General features: G+C 42.6%; 1 protein-coding gene across 1 annotated transcript in view; it reads right to left on the bottom strand.

The window, feature by feature from the left end:
- Positions 1 to 3,263: 3,263 nt before the first annotated feature.
- NECAB1 (N-terminal EF-hand calcium binding protein 1) overlaps positions 3,264 to 20,047 on the bottom strand; it is a 117,324-nt gene continuing 100,540 nt past the window's right edge. The window contains exons 8-13 of the mRNA XM_069959890.1: positions 17,513 to 17,589; positions 13,645 to 13,698; positions 7,341 to 7,453; positions 5,757 to 5,834; positions 4,598 to 4,689; positions 3,264 to 3,631 (exon numbers count right to left, since the gene is read on the bottom strand). Coding sequence (XP_069815991.1) covers positions 3,603 to 3,631; positions 4,598 to 4,689; positions 5,757 to 5,834; positions 7,341 to 7,453; positions 13,645 to 13,698; positions 17,513 to 17,589 — 443 coding nt within the window. The 3' untranslated portion in view covers positions 3,264 to 3,602. The remainder of the gene's footprint in view (positions 3,632 to 4,597; positions 4,690 to 5,756; positions 5,835 to 7,340; positions 7,454 to 13,644; positions 13,699 to 17,512; positions 17,590 to 20,047) is intronic.

Genomic DNA, 20,047 nt, shown 5'->3' with positions numbered 1-20,047 from the left:
AAAAGAGCTCAGCGCAAGTCCAGCAAGCTTAGTTAATCACTGACTGAGAGGGATGTAGCCAATGATTGGCTCAATTGGTAGGTCCTACACCAAGCTCTTGTCTCAGGAGCAAGAAGACCGGAGATTGAGGGTAGGCAAATTTTTTTTTTTCCCTTTTTGTGTGTGTTTTTTTTGTTTGTTTTTAAGGCCCCAGCAGCATAACTTTTTTTCCAACTTTTTTTTTCTTTAAAGCATACCTGCCACATTTTTTTTTAAATAGATCATCAGGGGTTGTGATTGCAAGCAGTTTTATAATATACTTGCTTTAGTTTTTTCTTTGTTTTAAATTAACGTTATACATACGGCCAAACTGATCCATGCTCCTATGTGGTCTTTGGTCTTTTTTTTTTTTTTTTTTGAACAGAGGAAACACAGGAAGTCCCAGTCCTTTGTGCATTAAGACACCTGTTTATTGTTCAGGTTGTCAACTGATGGCAATTAATAGAGATGAGCGAACCTGGAGCATGCTCGAGTCCATCCAAACCCGAACTTTTGGCATTTGATTAGCGGGGGCTGCTGAACTTAGATAAAGCCCTAAGGCTATGTGGAAAACATGGATATAGTCATAGGCTGTATCCAAGTTCAGCAACCCCAGCTAATCAAATGCTGAACGCTCGGGTTTGGATGGACTCGAACCTGAACCTGGTTTGCTCATCTCTAGCAATTAACTTAGGCTAATTTATATTATCAGCTATACATGCTTACCAGGAGACAATGCTCTGTGTTATGCAACAATTCAGTCAGTGGTTACAGAGGTTATGGTGCTGTTTGACAGGAGAGCTGACCATACAATGCAAGCATCCCCTGGAGTCTCTGCTACTCAGTGTAGACACGCAGAAGCTGTACACATGCGCAGTGAAGGGAGACACCTAGTTTCCATATTTAAGGTTGATTTAAACATAGAAAACTTCAAAAAAAAAAAAAATGTATTGCAAAACTGCAGTAAGTGTATCTGGGACTCTTTAATTCTGGATCATCATGTTCTCTCTCTGTGTACGTGACAATTTCATCCAACAATCCAGTAAACCACCAGTAGATTACCTGGCATGGTGTCAGTACTTTGGTTCTCCCAGGGGGGGGTTGGTGGTCCATGCGGAGCGGAGGAGGCTGGCAGCAGAGATAACATCTGACACTGCTTCGGGATCTGCGGTCCGTTGCACCAGACCGCAGATCCCGGAGCAGGACCGCAAATCTCGGAGCAGTGTCAGATGTCAGCCCTGCCGCCAGCCTCCTCCGCGCCGCACGGACCACCAACCCCCCCCCCGGCCTGGGATGTAACCTGGAAATGATCTCTGAGGGATCCTCCGGCAGGGGCAGAGATGACGTCGCTGTACCTGCTGGGAGATCCTTCGGCGGGGATGTCGGCAGCAGTGTGGATGCGGGGCAGGGGCTGACGTGATCCGGAAGGGCAAACTCTTTTATTGGTGGTCAATGAGAGCAGTCCTCTCACAGACCACCAATGAAAGAGTTGTCCCTTCCGGAAGTGCAGCGGGGGCCGGATAAAAGGCCTCGGGGCGTAGTTTGGGGACCCCTGTGCTAGAGCAACAACACTTAAGATTATACATAAAAATATTCAGCTTCTCATTGAAAACAATGCGACATCTGCGGCTTTCTCAGTAATAATACCTGTAACCCATGTTTTTTGCTAGTTTTTTAGATGCTTAGCTGTTTTTTTTCCCCCTCTGTTTTACCTATCTGTATGTTACATTTAGAGCCTACTATATGTTGTTTTTTGTTTTTTTAAGCAGCTTTTCTCTTACATATTCTCTAAATATTAAAACAAAATCCAGTAGAAAAAGAACAGGACTACAAACGATAGAACATGAAAAACTTTATTGAAGTTTGGCACCAATGTTACACATGTAAGTGATGATTACTCTTTTACAGTATAAGATACAGCTTCAAGATGGAGAACGACTCATTTAGAATGCTCTATTAAATAAGGTAGAATTATTGTTACAGTGACAATATCTGTTACTATCAGATATCAGAGTAGCTAAAGTTTTTATACAATGATGTGCGTGAAATTGTCCTACAAATGACTTTACGGTATGTTCGAGTATATGTATCTGAATCCTGTTGTTTTCTCTTTTCATCAAATCTTAATCTCTATGGGAGGATTTATCAAAGCCAGTTTTATATATATGTTGATGTTGTGATTTTTATTTTATTTTTTTAGCCTCATTTTGCTCTTAAAATAAGATGTTTCAATTTTGCACAAAAAAATTTCACTTTTTAAACACCAGTTTGCAGGGATAAGCTAGGTAAGCTATTCATGTGACTTTTTTGTTCCAGTTTTCTTGTGTATGCATTTATAAATTCACCCTCCTATTTGTTTTCTATTCAAGCACAGAACACACTAAATATCCTGGGTGGGGGGAACATAATAAAGAACACATGTCTCGGACGCCTGCCGAGCTCCTTCAGCTCCTGAATCGTCATGTCCACTCAGCGACTGGGACAGGACACTGCTGCAGTCACTGAGCGGCTGGTACATGACTATGCAGGAAGCCAGGAGAAGCTGTCAGAGCTGTTGATGCTTCGGGGGCATGTGGTCAGGTAAGTATAGATTCTTTATTACGTCCCACCCATGTCCGCATTAGATTTTTTAGATGGGGCCTGGAGTTCTTCTTTAATAGTCTTTGTTAGTCAGGTGACAGTCACATCTGTATAGTGTCTATCACCTAGTTTCAGCTGAATGACATATAAATCTGCATTATAATGATTGAACTACATAAAAATACTAAGGCCGTGTTCTCACAGGTTGCAGTTTCATTGCAGGACTGCAGCTTCTTTACAGAAATGATCACAGTACCACAATGACGTTGCAATATGTGAACACAGCCTAAGGCCATTTGTAATAAGGGATTATTTAGGTTTATAAAAATGTAGCTGCATTCATATTGCACTCATGTGAACTTGTCCAAAGAGTTGAACTCTCTGAACATTTAAGGTGGATTTATTTATTCCTAAATCTCAGGCTCCACGTATTGCCAGTATCATGGCAGGTTGGCATGCTGTATTGTGGTATGGCCTGTTATCTAAGGGACAGTGCATGACATTGCACATCTACCCAAGCCCATGAAACTCCATGTAACAAGCAATATCACACAGTGCTAATACCATGGTCTGTATCATTGCTGTGGAGCACAGGCCTAAAAAGGTTAAAGGGTTTATCCAGGGCTACAAAAACATGGCCACTTTCACCCCTCTCTTGTCTCCAGTTCAGGTGCAGTTTGCAATTAAGCTCCATTTACTTCAATCGAACTGAGTTTAAAACCCCACCCAATCTGGAGACAAGAGAGGGGGAAAAGTGGCCATGTTTTTGTAGTGCTGGATAACCCCTTTAAGAAACTCCACAAAGAAACTCTTCTCCTGGGTTATTTGTGGCAGTGGCGGAGATGGAACCCCTGACGCCTTAAGCAGACCCGACCGATTCAGATCGGCGCACTACAGTCATACAATCTAATAGATACACAAAGGAAGATATGATGGTACAGGTTTCTTTATATATGTTACATAACGTCCTCATCGCTGCCCATCTGTGGAGGTTCTGTACACTTCTAATTGTTATTGAGGACCCACCAAGACGCTGTGAAGGATAGGAGACAAAATAAAGATTAAAACATCCCACAGAATGCAAGATTAGCAAGCGAGGTCATATCAAATTTTCATCTAGTAATAAGTGTCTAATATGTACAGTAAATCCTAGGTGCATTGCTCTATGGGAAATACAAATATGCAAAAGAGCCTGTGGAGCCTCATTTAAGAGTCTCAGAACACAGGACTAGCAAGATATCTGCCCGGGAAGCACCCAGCCAAGGGGTGGCTCTTCTGGAGCTTGCTTAACTTTATTAAGTGTGCTATAGAGAAGATACACTTAAAGTGACACTGTCACCTTCTTTCTGGATGAGGACTTCTCTACACAGCTTTAAGGCCTAAATTCTGCAGTTTTCATACCTTACTTTATAATACATTTCTTGGTGCTTGGTCCAGTGAAAAATGTTTTTTATCATTGGTGAATTGCACCACCTGGGCGGGGCTTCACGGTGGCAGTGCCACTTGCTCTAACCACATCACCTCTGTAGGCCCACCCCTCCGTGACATCATCGCGTCTAGGCCCATCCAACAAATTCCGTCATCCGCCCAAAAAATTGACGTCAATTCTTTGAATGGAAAGCAAAATTTGCCTTTGAATATCATTGAGTCTATTGGACGGGCAGAACTTCAAGCGGAAGCTGCGTGGTGAAATCTGGTTTAGGTCTCTGTGCGTATTTCATTGCTTGTAGTATTCTGTTGCAATAAGCAAGTACATCGCCATTGTCAGAATCCGGTGTGATCTCTGGTTGAGGTTCTCAGCCCTCAGTCAGACCTGATAGAATTTCCAACTTTAATATAAATCCAATTGTATTTTCAGGAATTGTGTTGGCATCCATGATGTTCTCACACATTACAGGCTTATAAATAAGATGAAGGAAACTGATCTCTGCTAAGAGTCAAGTCCCCTCCAGGGAGCATGGCGGCGGTGTATGAAGGCAGTGATGATAATTATACCTACCAGGTACAAGCATCGTTGTCATCACTTCTGGGGTTTCCAGGAAATCGACATTACTCCTCTGAAACGTCTTGCTGTAATTGGCCTGGAGGTGGCTGTGTAAACACCAGGCTGTTATTATAGGCACATTAGCATTTCATGCTGCATTTCGGTCAATTATGAAGACAAATATTCACAGATTAACTCTGTATTACCCTGTGGCTTGTTCTCTGGTATCTGTATACTATGTGATTGTACAACTAGGGCTGGCGGTAGTGTATAGTGTGAGTCACGCTGCGCATTGCCTTCAGTTATAGTATTATTTTCTATGAAAGGCTAAAAGCACGGGCCTGTGGGAACATTGATTAGGTCATAAATATTCCTACTTGACCTTTTCAGGTTCAGGTATATGTTCACACATCGTACAAGCAGCGTCCATTGTTGCAGTGAAAATTGCTTTGATTTTAATGTACAATGGGCTGAAATAATTGACGTCAACTATTTCCACGGCTGTACCAAACAACAGTTGTGTAATACCCTGTGTGAACAATGGCTGTTGTTTGCATTGACTTCAGCACATTTTTTATGACAAGGAAGGACGTTTTTTTTTTTTTATTGCAAACAACGGGTGTACTTGTCATAAAGTTTAAATACTGTATGTTGTGTGATTATATTTATTGTAACGGCCGACAATGTACACACCAACAACCTCATGTTCATTGCTGTATTTTTTGCTCTTAAATGCAATGTATATCCTTCCAGCCAATGACTATGGCTCCACTGAGCAATAGATGAAGAATGGAGGACATATAAAGTAAAATATCAACTGCTGTATGTCCTGCAGGAAGTGGTGTATTCTTTCCAGCCTGATTCAGTGCTCTCTGCTGCCACCTCTGTCTGTGTCAGGAACTGTCCAGAGCAGGAGAGGTTTTCTGTAGGGATTTGCTGCTGCTCTGGACAGCTCCTGACTAGAGTTGATCGAACATCGGGAAATGTTAGGTTCCCACCTTCCCCAGGGAACTATTTCCCCACTCCTGGCATGATATTGATATATCTTACTGTACGGGAAAACACTCCATTACAGGGATTCACAATTCACATAGCGAGCACGGATCACGTCAATCCAGCCTTATAGACCATTAGGATGTGTAATGTACTGACACTGTAAACTTGGAATACTCACTTCTTCCATGTGTTACTGCTTTCCCAGAATTCATAGATGATAAATCGAGACTCATTGGAAAGCCTCTGAATGGAAACACTATGGAAGGCAACAATAATAAATGATCAGTCTTATGTAACTGGATTTACAGACAGTAATGCACTATGTAGACTATGTAGAAGATACTTCCACTCAGAGGGTTGCTCTGCTCCATCGTTGCTACTATAGGTAAATTATATATAGGGCATATGAAATGTACAAAATGGTCCCAGGATGTATTGAAGTCTGGGGACATCCTTCCCTACGTTCTCTGAGAAAAGAATCTTGTCTCCAAATGTATACCATCTATTCTATCCATGCCTAGAGACAAACAGACCCTTCTGGTGGCCACTGCATATGTATAGTCTGTGCTTGAACCGGATAGATGGGTACATGCATGTCCAATGTCAGGGGCATTGTATGTGGATATATTCACTGACAACCATTTATAACAGCCAGCCCCTCATCATCTTTAAAAATTACTTATTGATTGTTAGCTGGCCACATATAGATTGCTGAATACTCATAACCATAACCTCTATTCCTTCAGTGTCATCTGTTTCATTCTAGCTCTGCTACAGCCACACATTTCAGTACAGTAGCTTAGTCATATGACCAGTAGGCTTGATTGAACATCAGGAAGAGCTAGGTTGGATCGAACTCGAACCTACCTTGACCTTCTGCATTTAATTGCTGATGACTTCCTGGTCTGTGCGGAAGGAGAAGACATCCCGGGGACCACCTGGAGTTCCGGGATTCAGCCTACGTAATAGGGTGAATTCTGGAATTCCATACAGTGCCTGGGCTGTCTCCTCTGGCTCCTCCGGCTAGGTTTGAGTTCAATCTAACCTAACTTTTTCCACTGTTCGATCAAGCCTAATGACCAGTACTCCGACCACCAGAAAACCACCTCCCCATTATTCTCTAATAATTGGCATTTATATGGCCCAAGCAATATAGAATTTCCAAAACAAAAATAAAATAAAAAACACCAGACCATTTTAAGAGGAATGGAGGTTGTGTGGCTGTCACTGCTTATGATGGCATCGTATCTTTCCCAACACAGTACCAGTAGTTGCTAAAAATTGTAGATAAAAGTATATGAAATTTTTTGTAAGTAAAAAAAAAAAATCAACTGAGCTTAAAAAAAACGTCTTCCGATATTACAAACGAACTGCAGTTCTGTCCCCATTTTGCCACCAGTAATGGTGGGGGACTGGTATCTTTCTACCATTGGATCTTTCTTTAGACATTGGATGGTGCACACCAGTTTACCGTAGCTACTTTATTCTAGGGACTGGTGAGCTGCAGTAATGGTGGAGGTCCTATAGATATGGTGGAGTCGTACGATGACGATATTATATCCTATAGACATTCAGGGGGAGATTTGTCAAACATGGTGTAAAGTGAAACTGGCTCAGTTGCCCCCAGAAACCAATCAGATTCCACTTTTCATTTTCCAAAGAGTCTGTGAGGAATGAAAGGTGGAATCTGATTGGTTGCTAGGGGCAACTGAGCCAGTTTCACTTTACACCATGTTTGATAAATCTCCCCCATATTACTTACTGTAAGCATCCCGTCTGGGCGGTAACGGACTCTACGTAATGTTTTAGAGAAAGACGAAACTCCTCCAGCTCCTCTGCAATCACGGATAGCTGCCGCTGAACAATCATTATGTGCTAGGGAATAGAAAAAGATTGACATAATGTGACAGTCCTATAAAGAAGCAGCCATTAATCATTGTAGTATGTTAGAAAAAAACTAAGAAGACAAAGGGATGGGAGAATAATCTCCATGCGCCTCGGTGTCACATGTAGATCTGGTGGCGGAAACTCTTTGGAGCATGAACAATCCGCAGTATTCTCTTTAGTCTCTATGCTCCGGCCTTATAATGAGAGTTCATTTATTTTATACCTTTGTATAACTATTTTTATATTTTTTTTTCTCCAGTTCACTTAAAAATGAGAAAGAGGAAGGAAGGGGAAGGATAATTGTTCTGACAAGGACATCTCTAATAGGCAATGAATAAATGTAAGACGAGTCTAATCTTCAGAAATGTAGTTTTACTTTAGACTTTAAATATTTTACTTTTAAGTTATAGAGGTATTGTTAGATATGGCAGCCTATTCACTGACAAAGTTAGACTAGATTGGGGCTGTTTTGAGTAAAAAAAAAAAATCAAAAAAAAATTTGAGAGTCCCTTAATGGCATAATATTGCTTATTCTGACTTTGGTCACTAGCACAAGGTTAACCCCTTCAGGATCTGAGAATTTTTTTTTTTTTTTTGCACTTTTGTTTTTTTCCTTCTGGTGTTTAAAAGGCCATAGTGTTTTTCACCTAGTGACCCACATGAGCCCTTATTTTTTGCACCACGAAGTTTCTCAAGTTGTTACGATTACAACGATATGTAACATTTATAACTTTTATTTTATTTGATAGCTTTTAAAAAATTAAAACATTTTAAATAAATTAATGTTCCTTTAAAATTGCTCCATTCCCAGGCTTATAACGCTTTTATCCTTTGGTCTATGGGGCTGTGTGCAGTGTCATTTTTTGCGCCATGATGTGTTCTTTCTATCAGTACCTTGATTGCGCATATACGACGACTTTTTGATCGCTTTTTATTACAATTTTTCTGGATTTGATGCGATCAAAAAGGCGCAATTTTGCACTTTGGGATTTTTTTTGCACTTATGCTGTTTACCGTGCGAGATCAGGAATGTGATAAATTAATATTTTGGGCGATTACGCACACTGCGATAGCAAACATGTTTATATATTAATTAATTTATTTTTATTTATAAAATGGGGAAAGGGGGGTGATTCAAACTTTTATTAGGGGAGGGGATTATTTATTAATAATACAATTTTTTTTTTTATTTATACTAGAAGCCCCCCTGGGGTTAAGGTTATTCCCCCTGGGGTTAGGGCTATTCCCCCCCCCCCCCCCGGGGGACTTCTAGTATATGCACAGTGATCTCTCATAGAGATTTATGCAGTATAGATATACTGCATAGATCCATGAGACAGGCACTGTATTGGGGGGGCGATCCCCCCAACTAGACACCAGGGAAGTGGCCAAGCAGCATTTTAAATGCAGGTGTCAGCTTTGACAGCTGCATTTAAAATGCTAATTAGCGGGCACAGTGATCGGAACGGGCTAAAAGCGCTACCCGAGATCGCAGCGGTTCAGAGTGGGGTCGTTGCGCGGCTTCCCTCTGAACTCCCCTACCCACATTAGGACGCACAGTTACGCCCTCATGCGGGAAGGGGTTAAAGAGGTTACTAAGTCCACTATACTATGGTAATGATTAGAGATTAGCGCATCTCATGCTTGCTTGAGTTCGATCTTCATCTTCACCTGTGGCTGAAGAAGTCGGATACAGCCCGAGAAACCATGGATACAACATTTGCTACAAGGAAGTCTTTTAAGGCTTCATGCATATGACACTGTTATGTGTTTTCTATTATTCTGTATCCATGTTTTCCTGGTAGCCCTAGGGCTGCATCTGACTTCTCCGGCCACTTGGAGTCAAATGCTGAGCCTACGGGTTAGGACAAAGCCAAACATTCAGCAAGTTTGCTCATCACTAGCCATGAACCAGCAGCATCACCCTGCTCTGCAGTCTTTTTATACCAAAATAGGGAGAGGACTAGCAATCAATGCTGGCGTGTTGGGGAGAAGCCATTGGGCACTGCCCTGATGACACATGATTTCGGGCAGCATGAAGATGATTACTTCTATTTAAAAGTCTCAAATCTTCTAGTACTTATCAGCTGCTGTATGTCCTGCAGGAAGTGGTGTATTCTTTCCAGTCTGACACAGTGCTCTCTGCTGCCGCCTCTGTCCAAAGCAGGAGCAAATCCCCATAGAAAACCTCTCCTGCTCTTGACAGTTCCTGACATGTACAGAGGTGGCAGCAGAGAGCACTGTGCCAGACTAGAAAGAATACTGAAGATTTTTGATTTTTGACACCAGTTAATTTAAAAGATTTTAACCCTTCTTCCTGTATGACATACTGGGCTCTCCACAACTTAGTTAGGTCAAATCCTCTATAAGCAAAGAGATCTAATATGAAAAATAAAATAAATATCTTTATTTTGGGGATTCGTCATGCCGGATACTGAACGTAATTGTAGCCTTCGACTTGGAGGAGAAATAAGTTGACATTTGAACATAATACATTTAAGGAACAAAACATCAAAGGTGAAGCAGAGAGAAACAGCTCGAACACAAGTCCTGAAAAGGTCACGGATCTCCTGTTCCTATTCATCCTCTGGAGGTTTGTCTCTGCCTCTGCCCTGGCTTGTCAATTCTTCCACACAAAGGCCACGGCAGGAAAATCATCCGACCAATAATTCATACTGCAAACCCCATATATATGCATGTTGGGTTAAAGCACCTATGGATACATATGGATGGAGGGTGCAAAGGGCAGGATGGAGACAGCACCAAGACTCACAGACGTCCTTCTCTATAATGTCCACGTTTCTCATCTTAATGCTATACAGTGAGGATTATATATTGTAACAAATCCTGACGAATCTGCCCTCCAGTGTAGCCCATCAACCTAAAATAATCTTGAAAGTAAAATCCTCTAGTATTATAGTATAAATGATTTTCTATAGTCTCCATTGTGTCTGTACCATGATGACCCAATATATGGATTTTCTGTTTTCCACATTTAGTTCTTTATCCTATACTCAGTTATTAAGGTTAATGCTAGTCTATTGTCAGTCATTTTCCCAACGACCACTGGAAATGAAGGCACCCTCTCCTGGACTTTAGCCCAGCTATACTGATGTTACTGGGTTGAACTGAGAGATGAAATTAAAGAGTTAATACCTTTTGACATGTCATTGGGCATCAAGAAGAAAGTAATCCGACAACATTCAGTGGCGTGAAAATCAGTGGGATTTATTCAAATTACATACACAAGGGCAAAGTTTCGACCCCGTGGGGTCTTTATGAAAAGGCTTGATTGAACATTGGAAGAAGCTAGGTTGGTTGGAACTCAAACATTCCTGAACCTTCCGCGTTAGATTGCTGATGCCTTCTTGGTCCGTGTGGAAGGAGGAGCGTGCCCCGGGACTGCCTGGAATTCTGGGATTCAGCCTAGGTAATACTCTCCTCCTTCCCCACAGACCGGGAAGGCATCAGCAATCTAATGCGGAATGTTCGAGTTCGATCGAACCTAGGATTTTCCGAGGTTCGATCAACTCTATTTAAGGCATCCCTACAAATTTCTCAGGTGCTGTTGGATCCATTTCATATGGTATGTCATCAGACATGTCAAAAGTTATTGATCACAGCAGGTCTCACTGATGAGACCCACTATGATTGCGGGATATAGCCAGGGTAAGTGCTCAGCAGCCATGCCATTCACTCCCTGGCCGTGTCTCAGTAACAGCCAAATCCGACAATGTAACTGTATGAGACTACATTGTCAGACTCATATACTGGCCAGGGATGGATAGCACTGCTGCTGCCCTCTCAGGTCTTAGTTGTGAGACCTGCTGTGATCAATAACGTTTGACTTAGCTGACGACATACCAAACAAAAAAGAGAGTCCAACAGACCCTTGGAGATACTCCGGTTATGGCCAGCAATGGAGATGCAGGATGCACACAGGTAGGCCCACAATCCTTGGTGTGAGCACTTTTAGATTTCAGAAAAAAAGGGATAAAGACCAGTAGGTCGAAATGTCGCATTTCTGCTGTACCCTGATGTGTGAATAAACACACTTGCTTCTATCTTGGATGCTGTGGGAATCCCTTTTAGCTGATGACGTCAAAAGTTATTTTTCCTGACCTTGACTCTGAGTTCCCTGAATTCTAAGCAAGAAATGATACATTTTTGCCAAAAATGGAATGCAACCTAAATTCATTTTATAGATCCAATCGCTATCTGTGGTTTTCTTTTGAATGACAAGTTTAACAACCACATTATCTTCGAGCACGCTTGGGTTCATCCGAACCTGAACACTCTGCGTTTGGTTACCAGTGGCTGCAGAAGTTGGATGCAGTGCTAGGGAGTCCTGAAAAACATGGATACATTGTATGGCTTATAGCTTTAAGGCTACATCTAACCTCTACAGCGACAGGTAATCAAATGCAGAGTGCATACTCAAGGTTCACTCATCTGTAATAATCTTTAATCTATACTATTGACAAACTGAGCTCTGACCTCTCACCTGATGATGCCACCACAGACCAAAACTAGTTATTTTTAATTATCCTGCTCAGCTCTGTGCAGCACCTTTGTGTGAGACTACCAGTATTTGCTGTGAATGGGAATACCAATATAATGAACTATAGGTTTAATAATTCCTCTCTTCTCTAATAGACATTGCTTCTGTTTACAGCCGCCTGGGTGCCCCTCCATTGCTGTTTGTAAGGCAGTGCTGTAATTACTCCATGTTCTGCTGTTCAGCTGCTGACACTAGCTAGCTCTGAATTATCTGCTACCCAGCATATATAACACCATCCCTCCAGCATTATCTGCTGCCCAGCATATATAACACCATCCCTCCAGTGTTATCTGCTGCCCAGCATATATAACACCATCCCTCCAGCATTATCTGCTGCCCAGCATATATAACACCATCCCTCCAGTGTTATCTGCTGCCCAGCATATATAACACCATCCCTCCAGCATTATCTGCTGCCCAGCATATATAACAACATTCCTCCAGCATTATCTGCTGCCCAGCATATATAACAACATTCCTCCAGCATTATCTGCTACCCAGCATATATAACACCATCCCTCCAGCATTATCTGCTGCCCAGCATATATAACACCATCCCTCCAGTGTTATCTGCTGCCCAGCATATATAACACCATCCCTCCAGCATTATCTGCTGCCCAGCATATATAACACCATCCCTCCAGTGTTATCTGCTGCCCAGCATATATAACACCATCCCTCCAGCATTATCTGCTGCCCAGCATATATAACAACATTCCTCCAGCATTATCTGCTGCCCAGCATATATAACATCATCCCTCCAGCGTTATCTGCTGCCCAGCATATATAACATCATCCCTCCAGCGTTATCTGCTGCCCAGCTTATATAACACCATCCCTGAAGCATTATCTGCTGCTCAGCATATACAACACCATCCCTCCAGCATTATCTGCTGCCCAGCATATAGAACACCATCCCTCCAGCATTATCTGCTGCTCAGCATATATAACACCATCTCTCCAGCATTATCTGTTGCCTAGCATATATAACACCATCCCTCCAGCATTATATGTTGCCCAGCATATAGAACACCATCCCTCCAGCATTATCTGCTGCCTCGCATATATAACACCATCCCTCCAGCGTTATCTGCTGCCCAGCATATATAACACCATCCCTCCTGTTGCCCAGCATATATAACACCATCCCTTCAGAGACATGGTGGGGGTTTTAAGGGAGCAAACCACAGGTTTGGGAGGGGGGGGTTGCATCTCAGAATGAGATAAACACCAGAATGAGACCTCATGTGAGACCAGTTTACAGAGCTATTTCAGCTAACCTCATCCTATGTTCTGACTGTAGGGGGTCCGGAGCTCTGCACCTTGTATGCAGCTGACATATTCCCTTTTAGGTCATTCTTATATGCTGCATATTAATGCTGACCCCCATTGCTGATGCCGGTGTTGTACTTGTACAGCAATATGGTAGATAAACATTTCCTCATATATTTCCATTCTCTTTCTTTAATTCCTTAATAACACAATTGAGAATGCTCTTGTGGATTAGGTTAGCAGGAAAAGGAAAAATTGTCAGTGGTTGAAAATGTCACATTTAGAAGCTTTTACTGAACAACACTGTGCACTCCGCTGGGAAACCAAAAATCATTGAATTACTTACTGATTTTGTGCTTCCTTCTAAAATTTCTTCTTCCAGGGGTTCCAGCTTTAGGTCCTTTATAAAACAGCAAAATACAGAAATCGTTTTAGAATAAACTGGTAACAGAAAGGCAATAAGAGTATAATGGTGGAGCACTGACCACTCCTAGAAATATATGCAAGGTTGGATAAATCGCCAACACATGACGCCTAATGAAATTGGCCCTTAGCGTGCGCATGTGTCGGGAATGGTGAATTATAATGTGAGCCCAACTGGGAACAGGGACTAAATGACTATATCAGGGTGTATTACATAGATATAAGAAAACAAAACAAACCCATGTAAATGTATAACACAATTTTTTACTTTAGAGATTTTCTGCAACTAATCTGCCATGTGTAACTTCCATCTAACCCCATGATTATATGGCGGTATTTCTTATAGAGTTTTGTATCAATATTTGTAATTTAAAACTAGGGGTGGTGGGCAAAACACAGAAGGGTTCTACTTTTCCAATATTTTGGCTAAAAACAGTGACCAAAGTAATTCCATGTTAACTTGCCCTAACAGTACCATGCAGTGCCAAACTGTACCATTAAACAGTAACTAGATATGTACACCCCAGTGCACAAATAACAGAGCTCTGTTTTTCCACATAGTAATGCCATATAGTTTTATATTAATACTGTATTACCTAAGCAACTGTGTCTGTCAAAGCCCAGAAAAAAGTCAAATTTAAAGCTGACAATTAGAGTTATGGCGCTAGTACATGAGATGATTATCAGCCATATAGGTCAGTATCATTCCTTGTAATAGGGAAAATGCTTGTTCATCAGCTAATCGGTTCATTAAATCATTGGCCCCTGGCTGCACATTTAGCTGTTTAAATGACTTCAGAAGAGAAGGATTTAGGGGTAGGGATTTCTGACGGTTTCAAAATGAGTCACCAGTGCAACCAGGCGGTGAGGAAAGCAAATAGTATTCTGGGCTGTATAGCTAGAGGTATAACCAGTAGGAAGGAGATTGTGATCCCGCTGTATAGAGCTCTAGTGAGACCACATCTGGAATACTGTGTCCAGTTCTGGAGACCTCGCTTACAAAAAGGATATTGATACAATAGAACGGGTCCAAACACTGCTACAAAAATGGTGGAGGGTGTCAGGCATAAAACATATCAGGAAAGACTTAAAGGAGAAGTCTGGCCAAAACTTTTATCAAAGGGGTTGGCCACTTTATAGTAAAATAGTTTAGTGTAAGGCATTAGTAGGTGTACTAACTATATATACTGACAGCAGCTCCCTGTGTACCTCATAGAGGAAAAATCAAACTCTCTTCCTCCAGGCTGGGCTGCCCTGCTCTGTGGTGTTTTGGTCCATAAGATTGCTGACATGGAGGAGCATGTGACCAGGCCTCGCCCCACTGTGTCCACCACTGAGCCTGTATATGTCTATGGAGGAAACAGGGGACAGGGCATGGTCACATGCTCCTCCATGTCAGCCATTTTATGGACAGAAACAACACAGAGCAGGGCAGCCCAGCCTGGTGAAGGGGAGTCTGATTTTAGCTCTATGAGGTACACAGGGAGCTGCTGTCAGTATATATAGTTAGTACACTTACTAATACTTTGTACTGACATATTTTACTATAAAGTGGCCAACCCCTTTAAAGTATTGTATTGCCCCCCAAAACTTAGATAAATCACCAATATACACTTTTTACGGGAAATGCGTATAAAGTGCTTTTTTCCCTGCACTTACTACTGCATCAAGGCTTCACTTCCTGGATAAAATGGTTATGTCACTTCCTGGATAAAATGGTGATGTCACTTCCTGGATAAAATGGTAATGTCACTTCCTGGATAAAATGGTGATGTCACGACCCGACTCCCAGAGCTGAGCGGGCTGTGGCTGCTGGAGAGGATGATGGCAGAGGGATGCTCAGTGTCCCTCCAGTGCCCTGTGTCCCTCAGTGTCCCCCTGCCATCATCCTCTCCAGCAGCCGCAGCCCGCACAGCTCTGGGAGACGGGGGCGTGACATCACCATGTTATCCAGGAAGTGACATCACCATGTTATCCAGGAAGTGACATCACCATGTTATCCAGGAAGTGACATCACCATGTTATCCAGGAAGTGACATCACTATGTTATCCAGGAAGTGAAATCACTATGTTATCCAGGAAATGACATCACCATGTTATCTAGGAAGTGACATCACCATGTTATCCAGGAAGTGAAGCCTTGATGCAGTAGTAAGTGCAGGGAAAAAAATCACTTTGGGGGAGATTTATTAAACATGGGATAAAGTAAAACTGGCTCAGTTGCCCCTAGCAACCAGATTTCACTTTTCATTCCTCATGACTCTTTGGAAAATGAAAGGTGGAATCTGATTGGTGGAATCAGATTGGTTGCTAGGGGCAACTGAGCCAGTTTCACTTTATACTATGTTTGATCAATCTCCCCCCTTATGTCAAGCTCCCGTAATAAGTGTATATTGGGGATTTGTATAAGTTTTGGGGGAAAATACAATACTTTAATAAAAATTCCGCCAGACTTCTGCTTTAAAGGGGTTGTCCGGCGAAAAAAATTATTCACAGAATAACACACATTAAAAAGTTATACAACTTTGTAATGTATGTTATGTCTGTGAATGGCCCCCTTCCCCGTGTTTCCCCCCACCCACGCTAGACCCGGAAGTGTGGTGCATTATACTCACCGCATGTCGTGTCGTCCACGGTCTCCGATCGTCAGCAGTGACGTCTTCTTCGTAAGTTCGGCGGATCTTCCCGAGTGCCGGCCGCCCTCTGCAGCGTCATCCGAAGCTCAGCCGCGATTGGCTGAGCATAACTGTGCTCAGCCAATCGCGGCTGAGCAGCTGATGACGTGGCCGCGTCATCAGCCGCTCAGCCGCGATTGGCTGAGCACAGTTATGCTCAGCCAATCGCGGCTGAGCGGCTGATGACGCGGCCACGTCATCAGCTGCTCAGCCGCGATTGGCTGAGCACAGTTATGCTCAGCCAATCGCGGCTGAGCTTCGGATGACGCTGCAGAGGGCGGCCAGCACTCGGGAAGATCCGCTGGCCTCCCGAAGAAGACGTCACTGCTGAGGATCGGAGACCGTGGTCGGCACGTGACAGGTAATGTATAGCGCACCACACTTCCGGGTACACGGGTGGGGGTGGTGGGACACGGGGAAGGGGGCCATTCACAGACATAACATACATTACAAAGTTGTATAACTTTGTAATGTGTGTTATTCTGTGAATAATTTTTTTCGCCGGACAACCCCTTTAAGTCTTTCCTGATATGTTTTATGCCTGACACCCCCACCATTTTTGTAGCCCGTCTTTGCACCCGTTCTATTTCATCAGTATCTTTATGTAGGCGAGGTCTCCGGACTTCTCCTTTAAGGATTTAAATCTGTATAGTCTGGATGAAGGAAGAAAGGGGAGGGGTATGATCAAAACCTTTAAATATGTTTAAATATATGTAATATATGACTAAATAAGGCTCAGGCCATGTTCCCACTATAGACCCACTAATATTCGTGATCATTGATGATTCACTAAAGAACGTGGGAATCGCAGGGAGATCTGCAATGCCAGGTAAGGTGCATTCTGGTGGCAGTAAAGCCACTGTCCCTTATGACAGAGTCTACAGACTGGCAGAGGTTTATAGTCACAAGAACTGTATTGTGTTTATTGTGTCTTCATGACTGACACTGTGCAGAGACGGGAGAGCTTTTACTCCATATTATCTGTGTTTCCTCCTATCCAGAACCTTTAGTATCAGTGTGACATCCGCTATAAAGCTCAGTAACAGTAGGGGTGGGAGAGCTGAAAAAGTGACTACGACTCAGAGGAAGAAAAGCTCAGGCGGAGGATTTCATTACCTTCTTCTCCAGTCTGTCAATTAGTTTCTGAAGTCTATTTATCTGGGTCATCCACTGGTTGTCTTCGTCTAGGAGGCCTACGGGAAGAATAAATAAGTAATAAAATGGAAAAGATGCCAGATTTCAGTATGTAGGAATAGCTGCTCTGGTGAGGTGAGATCCTGCATGTACATTACTATACATTATACATTACCCAGTCATAAATAGGTGGGGTGCATAATCCCATAGTACAGAGAAAAGGACTCGCATTGTCTGCTTTACTGTACAGACTGGAACAGAGAACGGATCAAGGTGCACTCTATATACCAATATGTTATGAACTGAATTGAATCAGACATGTTGCTTGAAGATACTGGACCCCACCATCTATTACATGCCATTAATATTACTGTTCCCCTCTTGTATGGTGGACAGCATTTTGATCCTGCAAGGTGCACAGCCTAGGGGGTCTCTGCTATATCTGAACCGCCCATAGTTATATCCCACATACTGGAATCAGAAGTCATCGGTAGCAATTTGGAAAGGAGAAAGGTACAGATAGAAATGGTAACGAGCTGGATTCATTCCCACAACGCCTGATTCTGTATGCAAGCAATATGGCCGACACAGTAATAAAGCCAATGGGGATGTGTTGCACTACCAGTTTTTGTTGTTTCTGACAAAAATGCAGATTACTTTTCTAATTCCTGAACAATACATATAGATAAGGACTGTATATAAGGCTCTTCTTGAGACCTAGGGTATGTGCACACTATGGAATTTCTGCAGAGACTTCAAGCGGATTCTGATGGGCAGCCTCTGCTTAAAGTTCTGCCTGTTTGATAGACTCAGTGATATTTGCCAGTGAATTCTGCCGTCCGCCCAAAGAATTGACAACTCAGTTCTTTGGGTGGACAGCTGAATCCGCCGGCAAATATTGTTGCGTCGAGGGAACCTGCGGAATTTCCATCAGAGGCCGCCCGGCGGAATCCACTTAAAGTCTCTGTGGAAATTCCGTAGTGTACACGTACCCTTATAGTTTGTATGGGACCAAAACCACTGGATATCACAGACTGGGTGAGTAGTAACCTTAGACTAGAAGACTTAACTACTGTTCAGGGCATTACTACAAGATATGGAGACCGTACATCTCATTCAACACACAATTACATTGTGCTGTAAGGTAGACATAACCAACACCTAAGTAAATCTCCATTGTTATGCATTTACTATAAAAGCCGCCATTTCTTGCTGCCACTTTTGTATAAGGGCTCGTTCCCACTGAGCAAAAGCAGCTGAATTTCTGCGCTGAATCAGCGCTGAAATTTCAGCCGTTAAAATAGGTGCAGAGCTAATTTCCATTGTGTTGAATGGAAATTCTGCTCTGCAGTTCACACAGTGGAATTTCCGCACTGAACTAATCCGCTTTCCGCCAGAAGAATGAACATGTTCATTCTTCCGCTAGCGGAAGCCTATACAAATCAATGGGGCTCTGATTTTCTGTTTCAGCGCGGATTCAGCGCGGATTCAGCGCGGAATACAAGCGTAATACAAGCGGAAATTACTCGCTGAATCAGCGCGGAAATGGGGAAAAGGGGGGGGAGGAGGAATCTAGTATATGTTCTGGTATAGTCTAGTTTACTCACCAAATACTCGCTGAATTTCAGCGCTGAATGCATGCGGATTCAGCGCGGATTCCTCGAGTATTCCGCGCTGAATTTGTCAAGAGCTGATTACGAGCTGAACACTTTCCTAGCAGAATACGCAGGGATTCTGCTTGCATTCTGCTTATATTCTGCTCGGAATTCAGCGTCAGTTGATTTCAGGCGGAAATATTTCCTTGCGTAATCCGCTCCTTTTGCTCTGTGTGAACGTAGCCTAATATAGAGGGAAGAAATAGTTTTGAAATATAGAATAGTTTAGGATTTAGACCCCAGCCGGCAGCACAGGCAGAGTGCCATTTTGCAGTATGGGAAAGCTGCAGGCAGGCTGGGCCTTGTGGTGTTACAGTCCTAAAGGGTTCCCATATATTTTCCCTGTTTCTATAGGGCTGCAATGGGTCCACTGAAGATGTACAAAGTGTTGCTGGTGTAAGAGAAGCAAAGTGGCACAGGGTTAATGCAAAAAAATCGTATCCAAGACACTAAAAAAAAAAAATTCAATTCAAAAATATTTAATTCATCTTTCTATGGAGGTCAACAAAATTCCCATCTGATAGAGAAACCAAGAGTAAAGGATATTCCGCTCAAACATAACTTTTGATATGTTGCTGCCCATGATGAGACTAACAATTAATTCCATACTTGTTGTTATCTATTCAGTCTCCTTCCCCCAGTTCTGAGCTGCTGCTTTCTGCTGAAGACATAAAAAAACTGTGTGTGAGCTTTTCTCTCTGCCTCCCCCTCCCTTCCAAGACACCTGATGTAAACAAGTCCCTGTCAGGCTGTATCTGCAACTTTGTAGCTCCTGATTCCCTTATTGATACTTCTCAAAGATTTGAAGAAGGCTGGAGTAATACGAACAGAGAGGAGGAGGAGGAGGAGTAATAGAGGAAAT

This window comes from Dendropsophus ebraccatus, chromosome 2, assembly GCF_027789765.1.
Source record: "Dendropsophus ebraccatus isolate aDenEbr1 chromosome 2, aDenEbr1.pat, whole genome shotgun sequence".
Taxonomy (NCBI): Eukaryota; Metazoa; Chordata; class Amphibia; order Anura; family Hylidae; genus Dendropsophus; species Dendropsophus ebraccatus.
Note: the sequence above shows the minus strand (reverse complement) of the source record. Positions and strands in the feature narration are given on the sequence as shown.